General features: G+C 38.8%; 1 protein-coding gene across 1 annotated transcript in view; it reads left to right on the top strand.

Annotated features, from left to right (window-relative positions):
- Nucleotides 1-13,877, top strand: part of DNAH7 (dynein axonemal heavy chain 7) — a 254,731-nt gene that overhangs the window by 146,120 nt on the left and 94,734 nt on the right. Inside the window, exons 37-42 of the mRNA XM_052658581.1 lie at nucleotides 190-345; nucleotides 1,082-1,250; nucleotides 3,531-3,657; nucleotides 4,875-5,094; nucleotides 8,821-9,693; nucleotides 11,657-11,886. Coding sequence (XP_052514541.1) covers nucleotides 190-345; nucleotides 1,082-1,250; nucleotides 3,531-3,657; nucleotides 4,875-5,094; nucleotides 8,821-9,693; nucleotides 11,657-11,886 — 1,775 coding nt within the window. The remainder of the gene's footprint in view (nucleotides 1-189; nucleotides 346-1,081; nucleotides 1,251-3,530; nucleotides 3,658-4,874; nucleotides 5,095-8,820; nucleotides 9,694-11,656; nucleotides 11,887-13,877) is intronic.

Here is a 13,877-nt window from a genome sequence, read left to right as displayed (position 1 = left end):
TGCCCAGGGCCTGGACAGATAGACATTCCATTGACTTGGTAACTGTTATGTCTATTGATTCCGTCTCTTTTCACATTATGAAACTTGAAGATTAAATTTGAGTACATCAACAATGATGCTTAGTGGTTATTTTCAAGTGTCGAAACATAATGGCAACTATGGCTTATCTTATTTCTTGCTATTATACAGAATTTTCTTTTAAATCAACTTAATAAAGATATCTACAAGCCTCTGCTGATTAACTTCTCAGCACAAACTACAGCAGCCCAAACGCAAAATATTATCATGTCAAAACTGGACAAAAGAAGAAAGGGAGTTTTTGGTCCTCCTTTGGGCAAGAAAATGGTAATTGCTCTCTGTTTCTATACATATAATACAGCACTGTTACTATTCTTGGGCATTGTTACATTCAGAAAGGAAACCAGATATACTAGAACTTGACATCTTTTTGTAGTACAGTTTTTATTAATGTATCACAAATGTGGGTTAAGAAGTCTTCTTAAAAGTGTTTTTATATTGTATGTGCATTTGGCAACTTGACATTAAAAACAAGCAGTTGCCTTTTGAATTCAAAGTAGAATATTCACCTGGGAAATTATCTTCCTTCCTAATTCTCTCATTAACATTTTTACTCAGCAGAGTCTTTGCTGCTTGCTCTCTAGGCCTTTAAATAACCAAGCTCTCAATTAACTTTTCTGTGTTCCTCTGCCAAGAATACCCTTCTCAGCCTCACTCTTATCAGTCAGAGTTTATAATCATTTGAAGATCACACCTTTCTCATTTATTTTAATTTATTGAAGTTGTACAAGGAAAAAAGAGAAAGCATATTGAGAAACAAGTTATATGAGAGGATTAATAAGTTCTATACTGTTAACTATAAAGGTGAGTAATAAGACTGTCTCCCTGTTCCTTGGTAACATGGATGCTAAGAGATAGTCCTGATGTGCAAAGAAATCATCACTTCTCACTTATGTACTTCGCAAAAAGGTAATCTTATTCTTTGCCTGAACATTGTTTGCACCATAGGACACTATATTAAGATGCTAATGTTTTCTAATACCTTTTCTCCTTTCATTCTCAGGTTGTCTTTGTAGATGATGTCAATATGCCTGCTCGAGAGGTGTATGGGGCCCAGCCTCCCATCGAGTTACTTAGACAGTGGTTAGATCACTGGAATTGGTATGACCTAAAAGACTGTTCAATGATTAAACTAGTGGACATTCAAATTATGTGTGCTATGGGACCTCCAGGTATGTTTTCAGAGTTTGTGATCACTCTGGCTATGTATAAAGAGCAGGAGAAAGAGAAATCCTGTCAGACAACCTGAGTTACAGTGTTTCTATATTTTCTATGTCTCTTTGTTTGTTGTAACCTAACAGAGTGACCGCATTGATCAACACTGCACAGTGGCTTGCCTTCTTTGTGGTCTGTGCTGTGTGCTGTGTTTAGTTGCTGAATTGTGTCCGAATCTTTGCTATCCACTGGACTGTAGCCTGCAGGCTCCTGTGTCCCTCGAGTTATTCAGGGAAGAACACTGAAGTGGCTTGTCCTTTCCTTCTCCTGACCCAGGGATCGAACTCATGTCTCCTGCATTGCGGGCAGATTCTTTACCTGCTGAGCCATCAGAGAAGGCCTGTTTGGGGTGATTCTCCCCAAATCATACAGCTCTCCCAAATCCTTTTTCTTCCATGTTATCTTCCGTGTTTGCTCCCCATTTCCTCTTCCTGCATTTTGAGGTCTCAGATCCCCTGAGAACCCAGATTCCCCTGCAGAAGCTCATTTTCTTCTGTTTCACTCCTTAAAGTTTCAGCTGTATGAAACATCCCTGCTTTCTCCTATCCCAATCACTTCCCATATTAGTGAGTCTCTGGATTTAGACGAACTGTTGAGGTAAATTTAAGTAGGAAATGATGAAAAGAATGAAATATTAGATATTCTTCATACTTTTCAAGGGAAGTTTATAAACTCAGCGATCTTTATGTAGGAAAAATTTTTCTTTTATTTTAGATTATCTGAAATAGCTTGATTTAACTAATTGGACATCTTTAACTGTTCTTTTCCTGAACTCAAGCTGTTGCTCTATATTTTTAATAACTTCCTTATTTCAATGTGCCATGTCTTAGGGAATTTCACCACTATTTGCTTCTGAACCCTTGACCTTTATCTGACCTGTAATGGAGACAGTTTGCTCTGAGTCAGTAATTGCTCTCAGCACCCTTTTGGGGCCACTTTGAATGCTATTTCCCCCTTCTTTTTTTTTTTTTTCTAATTCTATTACTCCTGGGTCCCAGACTTCAGTTCTGCTTTGCCTCTTCCCATCCCCCAGCAGTCATTTGTAGTAAGTGTCTACTTTCCTTGCCTCTTCGGGGACTGGACAGGAGAGCAGACTGAATCCATGAGATACCTTTTCCTCTTGGACCTCATTTTCTAAGCAAAGACCACCATTGCTGAGTGTTCTCTGGGAGGAAAGATTGAAGACACAGCTGGGTATATGATCTTACACCTTTCTTTCTGTAGCCCTTTCTCCATCTCCTTAAACTTGCCCAGGTAAATCAGTGTTTATTATGAGCTTCTAAATACATAGCAATACCTAACTGTTTTGATCTATAATTATAGACTACTAGTTATATGCTTTCACACACTGTTTATGTTTTTAGAATCAGCACAGTATAATGCAGTGATCAAAGCAAAGTACAGATTTACTTGGTTTAAAGCAAACGTAAAACCTGAACCTATAGGTTTTTAAGCAAAGTATATAGTAAAGATATTACGCATTTTTAAAACCACTCTTTACTGGAGATTTCATGATAGAATCCCTTTAAAGAGACAGTGCATTTTATTGATACATGTGAGGATGATAATATAAACCAATTTTATAAAATGGTGTTACATTCTAAGTCTGTTTTTAAAATTTCATATTTGAGATCGTAATAATTATTTTGTGAAAATGAGATATTCCTCCAGTTTTTAAAATTGAAAGCAGCCAGTGAAGTGGCCATGTGAACCACAAAGACTAGTCTTAGGGAAATTTATTTCAAGATGTGAGGGAAGAACGAGGCTGTATGTCAAGGTCATGCTGAATTTCAGCCATGTGAAAACGACCTTAAAGTGTGGTCAATCAGAACCATCAGGATTATATTAACATTGCATACAATATTATATTAATATTATATAGTATTGTCCTAATATTGTATTGTAATGAGAATGTTTGATAGTTTATTGGTTTGGGCTGTGTATGAATCATGGAGAAAGTGGACACTGGGTCTTTCTGTCTGCTTGGATTTCCTTTGGTAAATAGACCTGACCAAGATTATATCTGATTGAACTTATACAGATCATTTTCAACTAGAAAACAATACTTTGAGGTTGAGGAAAAAACTGTTTTAAGATCAAGGTTATCCAAATAATTGATTACTTCTCTCTGTGTGCCATTTGTCCATCTTTCACGCTGTTTTATGCTGTAAAGTGTAGAGAAAATACTCTGTTATATACGAGTAGCATTGTTAAGGATTGTCCTTTTTGATATTTAGGTGGTGGTCGAAATCCAGTAACTCCTCGATACATGCGGCATTTTAATATTATAACAATCAATGAGTTTAGTGATAAATCTATGTTTACAATATTTTCTAGAATCTTAACCTGGCATTTAAAAACCTGGTAAGTAATTGCAAGTGTGTTTGTTTTTTTCCTTAGTGGGTATAAAATCTTTGGGGAACATGTCAGTATAAGTAGTGCTTCTCAAACTTCCACAAAAGCACCTCCAGACAAGGAAGAAGGTAACAGGCAGCAGTTTCTTCCCTCTGCTCCCATCTCCAGGAATGGGAACAGAACACAAAAAGCCTGCATGATCTCTCTCTTTTTCCTTTATTTGTCTGATGTCTTAGATTTTAACCTAAAAATTCATACACATTTTGCATCTTGTTGTGTAATATGTCCATGCTGGAACAATCAATATTTTGAATTTTTGCCACGTAGTTCAGTTAATGCTGGAAAGATTGCCAGGTTTATCCTGTGACTTTGACACCCTCTAGTAAAACTCTTGAGTTCCCCAGGGGTGTCCATGTCCAGGTTTGAGTATAGCCTTGGAGCCTGTGCCCTGGGTAAATGTTGCTCCCTAGATCTGGACACTCAGCACTTCTCCACAGGATTCTTGGATGTAGGGAGCCAAGTGGCCATGAGCAGTACACGTCTTGGCTCCCTGATGTGGACACCATTCTCAGGAAATTATCATTCCTTGTCTTATGCAGTGGTGATGGAGGGGAAAGCTGACTGCTCATCAAGCCAGAAGTGAAATAAAGCCAATTTTTTCAAATGGATATTCTCTCCCCAGGTTCTTTCTACCTTAATCATTCCTTTGCCCTTTAAAAGAAATCTTGGTTCACTATTTCACTTTGTTTTAACTCTCTTTTTTTCTTTTTCCCCTTTCCCTACTTTTTTCTGATTTTTTTTCTCCCTTCCCTTTTTCTGAAACTACCCATTTCACCAGTGTTCTTCAAGGATCCTATCTATATGCAGCTAAGAATGCCAGGTAGTAGAAGAGGTTAGGAAGCATCATCTAGTAGATCCTGGGTTTGAGTTACATAATATGAGTTCCTTGGCTGGCTCTTCTGCCCATTTATTTAAGCAGTTTTAAGCTCATTAAACTGGTCCTGCTTACTCATGGAGTTCCTGTGAACATAAAATAATGAATGGAAAGTAGCTTTAAAAGAAGTAAAAATTCTATTATTATTATTAAACAAGAAGTGGTAATTTTATAAACTAAATCAATTGATTTAATATAAGAAACTTTCATATTAGTTGTACTAAATATCACTATGTATCATAATTCTGTGTTTGCTAATATTTTCTTTCTTTTCACTTAAAAAAATTTTCAGTTATAAATTTCCAGATGACTTTCTAGATTTGACAACACAAATTGTAAATGGTACAATGACTCTGTATAAAGAAGCAATGAAGAATCTCTTGCCTACTCCAGCTAAATCTCACTACCTGTTCAACCTCCGAGATTTCTCCCGTGTCATTCAGGGTGTATGTTTGTCAAGACCAGAAACAGCAGAGACCAAAGAAGTGATTAAACGTCTTTGGGTTCATGAGGTAAATCTCTGTGCTACTAAAACATGATTATGCAAGAAACAAAGATTTTATCATGCCAAAAACTGGGTGAAGAAATATCCAGCAATTGTTGAAATGCATTCCACCGTTTGGCATTATGAAGGTCAATGGTCAGGATAATTTTTAAAAATACTTCACACTAGCATATTCTATGACACTTAAGAAGCTTTATCTCTGATTTTCAGGACTTTCTATTGATTTATAGGCTGTTTCAAAAGAGCTATCATTTTAAATCTCCTTTAAGTGACTTTAATCCTTTCAGTTTGACTTCAAATAATTTTGAGATGGAAATACTTTTGTTTCTTTGTTAGTTCATGAGTGTTAGCAGACTTATTCATAATAGCCAAAAAGTGGAAACAATTCAAATATACATTGGCTGATGAACAGACAAACGAATGTGGGCTCTGTGTGTGTGTGTGTGTGTGTGTGTGTGTGTGTGTGTATACATACACACAATGGAGCTCTTTTCAGCCCTAAAAAGAAATAAGGATATATGTTACAACATGAACAAAACTAGAAAACATTACACTAAGTGAAAGAAGCGAGACACAAAAGGCCAAATTCAATATATTATTTTTCCATTTATATGAAATGTCTGGAATAAGCAAATGCATAGTGACAGAAAGTAGACTAATTGCTGCCAGAGGCTGTGGGGACATGGAGTAGGAATAGTAAGGAGTGACTGCTAATGGGTATAGGGTTTCTTTGGGGGGTGTTGAAAAAGATCTAGAATTAGGTGGTGGCAATGGTTACACAACATTGTGAATATTCTAAAAGCTGTTGAATTATATGCTTTAAAAGTGAATTTTATGATATGTAAATTATACATAATTAAAAGAATTTGTAATCAAGACTTTAAGATAAATAAGTTCAAAGCACAAATACAGGATAAATTCTTCCCTGCAAAGGTTTAGATTTATAATGGAAACTTTTAAAAACATAAGGGATGGCAATAGAATAAAAGTTCCCTGTGGGGGAGGGAGGAGGGCAGCTATCCACAGAAGTGAGGGTGAGAGAGTCTGCTAAGGTATTGAGAATGTTCTGTATCTTGATCTTGGTGGTAGTTATGTGGGTGTATAATGTGTGAACATTCCTGGAGATGTACACTAAAGATTTTTGTACCTTATGGTAAGGAAATTTTAAAAAAGTAAAAGAATCTTCCTAGTCATCATCCTCAAAATTTGTAAGTCAACAGTTACAGAATGGGGCCCTAGATGCAGGTGTGTTGACTGTCTTTGAGAAACACTGTCTTGGGTTCTTGCTTAATTGCAGTTAGATGATATTATACTTGATTCATGCTTAAACCCTGATGCCCAATATATGTGGTTGGCTTAGTTTAGTTTCCTTTCCTCATTAAAAGAAAGGGGGCTTCAGTGTCTCAAGCTAAGGAAGTGACTATTGTCATATTTTGGGAAACCCAGTTGTCCAGGAGAGAAATAGCTTTTGCACTATTTGGTCAGAGTAAGCGGGAAGCTTCTATCATATCATTTATGTAGCCACTGGTGTTATGGAAAGGGATGACACTAGTATGTCAACTTGACAGCAGTGAAAATACTAAAATCATTATTGTTAAACATAATTAGGCTGATTCCAAGGCAGTTTGTAATAATTATTTCTCAGTTCTACAGTGCTTTCATACCTGTTGTCATTTCATTTTTTGCCATGCGTCTATGCAATTTGTAAGGCAAGTATTACCACTTCTGTTTTATAAGGTGAAAAAGCTGATACATACAGGATTAATGTTAGAAATTTAGCTGACAGAGATATGCATTGCTTGTATCATATGAGTATTGGTCTGTTGCTGCTGCTGCTGCTGCTAAGTCGCTTCAGTCGTGTTCGACTCTGTGTGACCCCATAGACGGCAGCCCACCAGGCTCCCCTGGGATTCTCCAGGCAAGAACACTGGAGTGGGTTGCCATTTCCCTCTCTAATGCATGAAAGTGAAAAGTGAAAGGGAAGTCGCACAGTTGTGTCCGACTCTTAGCGACCCCATGGACTGTGGCCTACCAGGCTCCTCCATCCATGGGATTTTCCAGGCAAGAGTACTGGAGTGGGGTGCCATTGCCTTCTCTGATTAGTCTGCTAGTGCTGTCATAATAAAAGTACCACAGACTGAGTATCTTAAACAACAGAATTTTACCTTCCCATACCTCTGGAGGCCAAAAGTACAAAATGAAGGTGCTGTCTGTGTGGATTTCTGATGAGGCTCTCTTCCTGGCTCACAGAGGGTTTCCTTCACACGGTGTCCTCAGAGGCTCTTTCTTCTGTGTTCCTGCCATGACAGAATGAGGGCTCTGGTGTCCTTTCCTTTTCCTACAAGAACACCAATCCTGTAGGATTAGGGCCCTACCCACATGACTTTTTAAAATTCAATTACCTTCTTAATGGACCTCTCTCTAAATACAGTCACATTAAGGGATAAGGCTTCAATGTACAGATGTGGTCACAGGGGAAACAATTCTGTCCAAAACAGACTGTAAAGTGAAAGTAAAAGTCTCTCATTTGTGTCTTACTGTTTGAGACGTTATGGACTATATAGTCCATGGAATTCTCCAGGCCAGAATACTGGAGTTGGTAGCCTTTCCCTTCTCCAGGGGATTTTCCCAACCCAGGGATCGAACCCAGGTCTCCCACATTGCAGAGGGATTCTTTACCAGCTGAGCCCCAAGGGAAGCCCAAGAATACTGGAGTGGGTAGCCTGTCCCCTTTTCAGGGGATCTTTCTGACCCAGGAATTGAACCCAGGTCTCCTGCATTGCAGACGGATTCTTTACTGACTGAGCTATAGAGATATTCATACCACTCTGAGGAAATATTAATAGTTATGTAGCAAACGATTATTTTTATAGTCTCTCAACATGTGCATGTAAGTGGAGATCTATTTTAGTATATTGCATCTGCAGTTACTTACAATAAAAATAATTAACATGTCCAAAACAAAGTTCCCTCCATCTAAGACATTCTTACATTTTCTATAAAATATGCTTCTATAAAGACAGTAATACCTATGCTGCTGCTGCTGCTAAGTCGCTTCAGTCGTGTCCAACTCTGTGCGACCCCATAGATGGCAGCCCACCAGGCTCCCCTGTCCCTGGGATTCTCCAGGCAAGAACACTGGAGTGGGGTGCCATTTCCTTCTCTAATGCATGAAAGTGAAAAGTGAAAGTGAAGTTACTCAGTCGTGTCTGACTCTTAGCAATCCCATGAACTGCAGCCTACCAGGCTCCTCCGTCCATGGGATTTTCCAGGCAAGAGTACTGGAGTGGGGTACCATTACCTTCTCTTAATATCTATAGATTTGCCAATGAATTCAAAATATTATCTGGCTGGGAAAAGGCAACAATCACTGCAAGGGAGTTGCAAAACACTAGACACTGGGGCCCAGTTCTGTTACCTGTATCTGTATGACCAGCAAAGGCAGTCACCTACCTTCTCTAGTCCTTAGTGCACTTAATACCTCTATAATCTGGTGCAGTCTCCCTAATTTACCTTCATTTATTGGTAACAATGTAACTATGTTTTATTCCAAATATATGATCAAATTTAATATTTAAAATAAATATTATGCCATTCCTTGTTTAGATGTGCTTTTAATAAAACCCATGGAAATTTCTTGAGAGTGCTTTTTATATTACTTCAGATTAGCACATAAATAACACTTTAAAATAGGAAAATCGATTCTTAAAGCTGCTTTTTAATTATTGTACAGGTCCTGAGAGTATATTATGATCGCCTTCTGGATAATGCAGACAGAAGTTGGCTTATCAGCTACATTCAAGAAATCTTAAAAACATATATGGAAGAAAATTTTCATGAGCTTTTTCGAAGTTTGGATTTTGATAATGATGGGATAGTGGGAGAAGATGATTTACGCAGCTTAATGTTCTGTGATTTCCACGATCCGAAGAGAGAGGATACCAACTACAGAGAAATTGCAGATGTGGATGCTCTCCGGGTGATTGTAGAAGCTCACCTAGAAGAATACAACAATATGAGCAAAAAACCAATGAACCTTGTCTTGTTCCGGTTTGCCATCGAGCACATCAGCAGAATTTCCAGGATCCTGAAACAGCCTCGCAGCCATGCTCTTCTTGTTGGTGTTGGAGGGAGTGGAAGGCAGTCCGTCACCAGATTAGCTGCCCACATGGCTGATTCTTCAGTTTTCCAGGTTGAAATTGCCAAGGGCTATGGTAACTCTGAGTGGCATGAAGATTTAAGAGTGATCTTAAGAAAATGTGCTGAAGGGGAGATGCAGGGTGTTTTCCTATTTACAGATACTCAGATTAAAAAGGAGTCATTTCTAGAAGATGTCAACAATCTGCTAAATGCTGGGGAGGTTCCAAATCTCTTTGCATTGGATGAGAAACAGGAGATATGTGATAAGATGCGTCAGATAGATCGCCAGCGGGATAAAACCAAACAAACAGACGGAAGCCCCATAGCTCTTTTCAACATGTTTGTTGACCGCTGCCGCAACCAACTGCATGTCGTCCTTGCCATGAGTCCCATTGGCGATGCATTTCGGATTCGTCTTAGAAAGTTCCCTGCTCTAGTAAACTGCTGTACCATTGACTGGTTTCAGGTATTGTCATGTACATTTTAGATAGACTTCTAGAAATACTGATTCCCCATCATAAGCATCACTTATTTTAGAGTCCACCCCACCCCCTGCAATTGTGACTCAGCAAAATTTTCTGATCAATAATAATATATTTTATGAAATAAAAATTCAAAAATCATTGTAACAGAAAAACTTTTTATTACTAGTCTATACAGTCACTGACATCAACTTATTGTAGAAAGTTTCAGGATAAAGTTGTGTATCTGACAGGTTCCTGACAGGGAAGAAAGAATACCTGGGAAGGCCTCACTGAGGAAAGTTGAATGAAGGAACTGTTCATGAAGGTGTGGGCAGGATTAAAGGAACTTGAGAGGGATGGTGAGGCAGGAAATGGTAAAGCATAGCAAGAAGATGTTACTACAGCTGGGTTTTAAGGGGCATAGGGAGGAAAACGTGTTACCAGAGCTTGAAGCTGTGGAAGTAGGAAAGTCTGACGGGACCAGGAACCCCAAAACTAGAGTTCAGCTTCTGCTAGAAAGCAAAAGGGATAGAAATGCCTCTACCTCTCTCTTCTCCCACCCTCCAGTCTCTTTCCATTAGAAAACCTGGCAGAAAGTCAAAAAGAAGAAACTCCCAGTGACCACTTTTTCTAATAAATTTCAGTATCAGAAGTACGGACATACAGGGGCATAGGGTAGGAAGTTTGTGAGCTGTGGCAGAGATCCTGTGAGTGAGATCTAACACATAGGAATTTTTTACCTTGGGGAATGTACATAGCCCCTTTGTCCCTCCAATGTCTGCTAAGATTTCATGAAAAAACATATTTATTGAACCCTTGTTTTGTAGCAGATCTTATTCTAAAGCTGGAGATGAGTCAGAAAATGAAATAGACTAGGCTTCTACTTTTCTTGAGTTTACTTACATACTTACAAATTAGTGAAAAATAATTCCATCATACAGGGTAGCATAAATGGAGTAAAAGGTTTTCTGAATCAGTGACCTTTAGGAAGAAACATAAAGGGCAAAAAGTGTCAGTACTGAGAGGATCTGGCCAGAGACAAGAAATTAGTGAAGACAAGAGCTTCATAGGAAGAATGAATAGGGTGAGAAAAACTCAGGGTGACAAGGGCATAGTACCTGAGGGGGAAATCATAGAGTTGGGTTGTAAAGGTGGAAAGGGCCAGATCAAGTAGATATTTACAGGTTAACTTTGGATTTTGTTTTGAATATGTTGGGAAGTCTTCAAACAATTGTAAATTGAGAGTGTGAAATTAGCTGTTAATAATCTGCATTTGATGCAATCACTCTGACAACTCCATAGAGTACACAAGCATGGTGGACAATTAGGACACTGTTGAAATATTCCAGAAAAATGATAACAGAGTTGAACTGCAATGGTGATTATAGGTGTAGAAGGAAAAGAGTTGGAAGCTATTTTAGGGATGGTGCCCGTAGAACTGAATTTCGAGATGGATACAGAATTGAGGTGTTCACTAAGTTGGGAAGATTGCAACCATTTAGGGGGAGATATGGGCCATGATTCAGACTTGTTGAGTTTGAGGTGATTATGGAAGAAATCAAGGAGGTAGCTATTCATCTAATTCTGGAGTTTAGGGTAAAGGATAGTAGCATTTGCCTCAGAAACTTGGGGAGAATTGAATGAGATAATAATAGCAAAATGTGCAAAAAGACACACATACTATAAATATGGTTCCTTTTTTCTTCCTTGCTCTTGCAATACTCCTGTACAATTTCTCTAACTCCTGAACAAACCAGAAAGAGTTAACAACATTACATGCATTAGCTCCTGGCTCCCTGTCCTAAGCAGTCAAGTACTTGCGGGGGAGTTTATCCTGAGTTTCTGTCCCATTCCATTCCTCATGCTTTCCCCTGCATTTCCACCATCTGTGAAGGACCTCAGTAGTAGTAACAGACTCCTGTCAGTAACTTCGATGATATGCTGAAGCATTTATCTTACATTCAGTCCTGGCCTGAAGATGCACTACAGGCAGTTGCCTCCCGCTTCCTGGAAGACATTGAAATGTCAGAGGAAATACGAGATGGCTGTATTGAGATGTGTAAAAGCTTCCACACTTCTACTATAGATTTATCGACATCCTTCTATGTTGAACTTCAAAGATACAATTATGTGACACCTACCTCTTATCTTGAATTAATCTCTACCTTCAAACTGTTGTTGGAAAAGAAAAGGAGGTAAAAATGAAATTTCTTATTCCTAAGTAAACTATGGTGGTTTTAAAACATTTGTGTGGACAAAAATGACATAGCAAAGATGAAGATTTTTATTTCATATATGTGTACACTGTGAGTTTTGTTGAATCATTTAATGATTTACTCCACAAACATTTTTAGGTTAGGGAGCAGGGCTTATTCTTTTGTGCACATGATTGCCTAGCACATCATAAATGTATAATCATATTTAAGGAATGAAGATGTGCCACTCACAGCTGCAGTAAGGCCCCAGGGTACTTTGACAGTAGTATTGGGTAAACATTCAGTTCAGTTCAGTTCAGTGCAGTTGCTCAGTTGTGTTCGACTCTTTGCGACCCCATGAATCGCAGCACACCAGGCCTCCCTGTCCATCACCAACTCCCGGAGTTCACTCAGACTTGCATCCATCGAGTCAGTGATGCCATCCAGCCATCTCATCCTCGGTCGTCCCCTTCTCCTCCTGCCCCCAATCCCTCCCAGCATCAGAGTCTTTTCCAATGAGTCAACTCTTCACATGAGGTGGCCAAAGTACTGGAGTTTCAGCTTTAGCATCATTCCTTCCAAAGAAATCCCAGGGTTGATCTCCTTTAGAATGGACTGGTTGGATCTCCTTGCAGTCCAAGGGACTCTCGAGAGTCTTCTTCAACACCACAGTTCAAAAGCATCAATTCTTCAGCACTCAGCCTTCTTCACAGTCCAACTCTCACATCCATACATGACCACTGGAAAAACCATAGCCTTGACTAGACGGACCTTAGTTGGCAAAGTAATGTCTCTGCTTTTGAATATGCTGTCTAGGTTGGTCATAACTCTTCTTCCAAGGAGTAAGCGTCTTTTAATTTCATGGCTGCAGTCACCATCTGCAGTGATTTTGGAGCCCCCGAAAATAAAGTCTGACACTTTTTCCACTGTTTCCCCATCTATTTGCCATGAGTGATGGGACCAGATGCCATGATCTTCGTTTTCTGAATGTTGAGCTTTAAGCCAATGTTTTTGCTCTCCTCTTTCACTTTCATCAAGAGGCTTTTTAGTTCCTCTTCACTTTCTGCCATATGGGTGGTGTCATCTGCATATCTGAGGTTATTGATATTTCTCCTGGCAATCTTTGATTCCAGCTTGTGTTTCTTCCAGTCCAATGTTTCTCATGATGTACTCTGCATAGAAGTTAAATAAACAGGGTGACAATATACAGCTTTGATGTACTCCTTTTCCTATTTGGATCCAGTCTGTTGTTCCATGTCCAGTTCTAACTGTCACTTCCTAGCCTGCATACGTATTTCTCAAGAGGCAGGTCAGGTGGTCTGGTATTCCCATCTCTTTCAGAATTTTCCCCAGTTTATTGTGATCCACACAGTCAAAGGCTTTGGCATAGTCAATAAAGCAGAAATAGATGTTTTTCTGGAACTCTTGCTTTTTCCATGATCCAGCGGATGCTGGCAATTTGATCTCTGGTTCCTCTGCCTTTTCTAAAACCAGCTTGAACATCAGGAAGTTCACGGTTCACGTATTGCTGAAGCCTGGCTTGGAGAATTTAGAGCATTACTTTACTAGCATGTGAGATGAGTGCAATTGTGCGGTAGTTTGAGCATTCTTTGGCATTGCCTTTCTTTGCAATTGGAATGAAAACTGACCTTTTCCAGTAATTTTTCTTCAATAAGTAATTAGATAAATAAACCTTCTCTTTAGGTATTGAACAGCTGGAATCTAGAAACAGTCGCTCAATAAACATAGCTAGCTTTCCTTCTTTAAGTAAACTCTTATTTGAGAACATCAATACAAACATCAGTAAACTTATACACTATAGAATGTGTCAATGTGAGCTGCTTTGATGTTGTTGACGTTAACTTACACATGCAGAAAAGTTGATTCAATAGTTTCTTTGATTCTAAAAATTAATACTCAGTCTTCTTGGGTCAGGAAGATCCCCTGGAGGAGGAAATGGCAACCCTTTCTGGTATTCTTGCCTAGAAAAT

Source organism: Budorcas taxicolor, chromosome 2, assembly GCF_023091745.1.
Source record: "Budorcas taxicolor isolate Tak-1 chromosome 2, Takin1.1, whole genome shotgun sequence".
NCBI lineage: Eukaryota > Metazoa > Chordata > Mammalia > Artiodactyla > Bovidae > Budorcas > Budorcas taxicolor.
The sequence above is the reverse complement of the archived record's forward strand: the minus strand, read 5'-3'. Positions and strand labels throughout refer to the sequence as shown.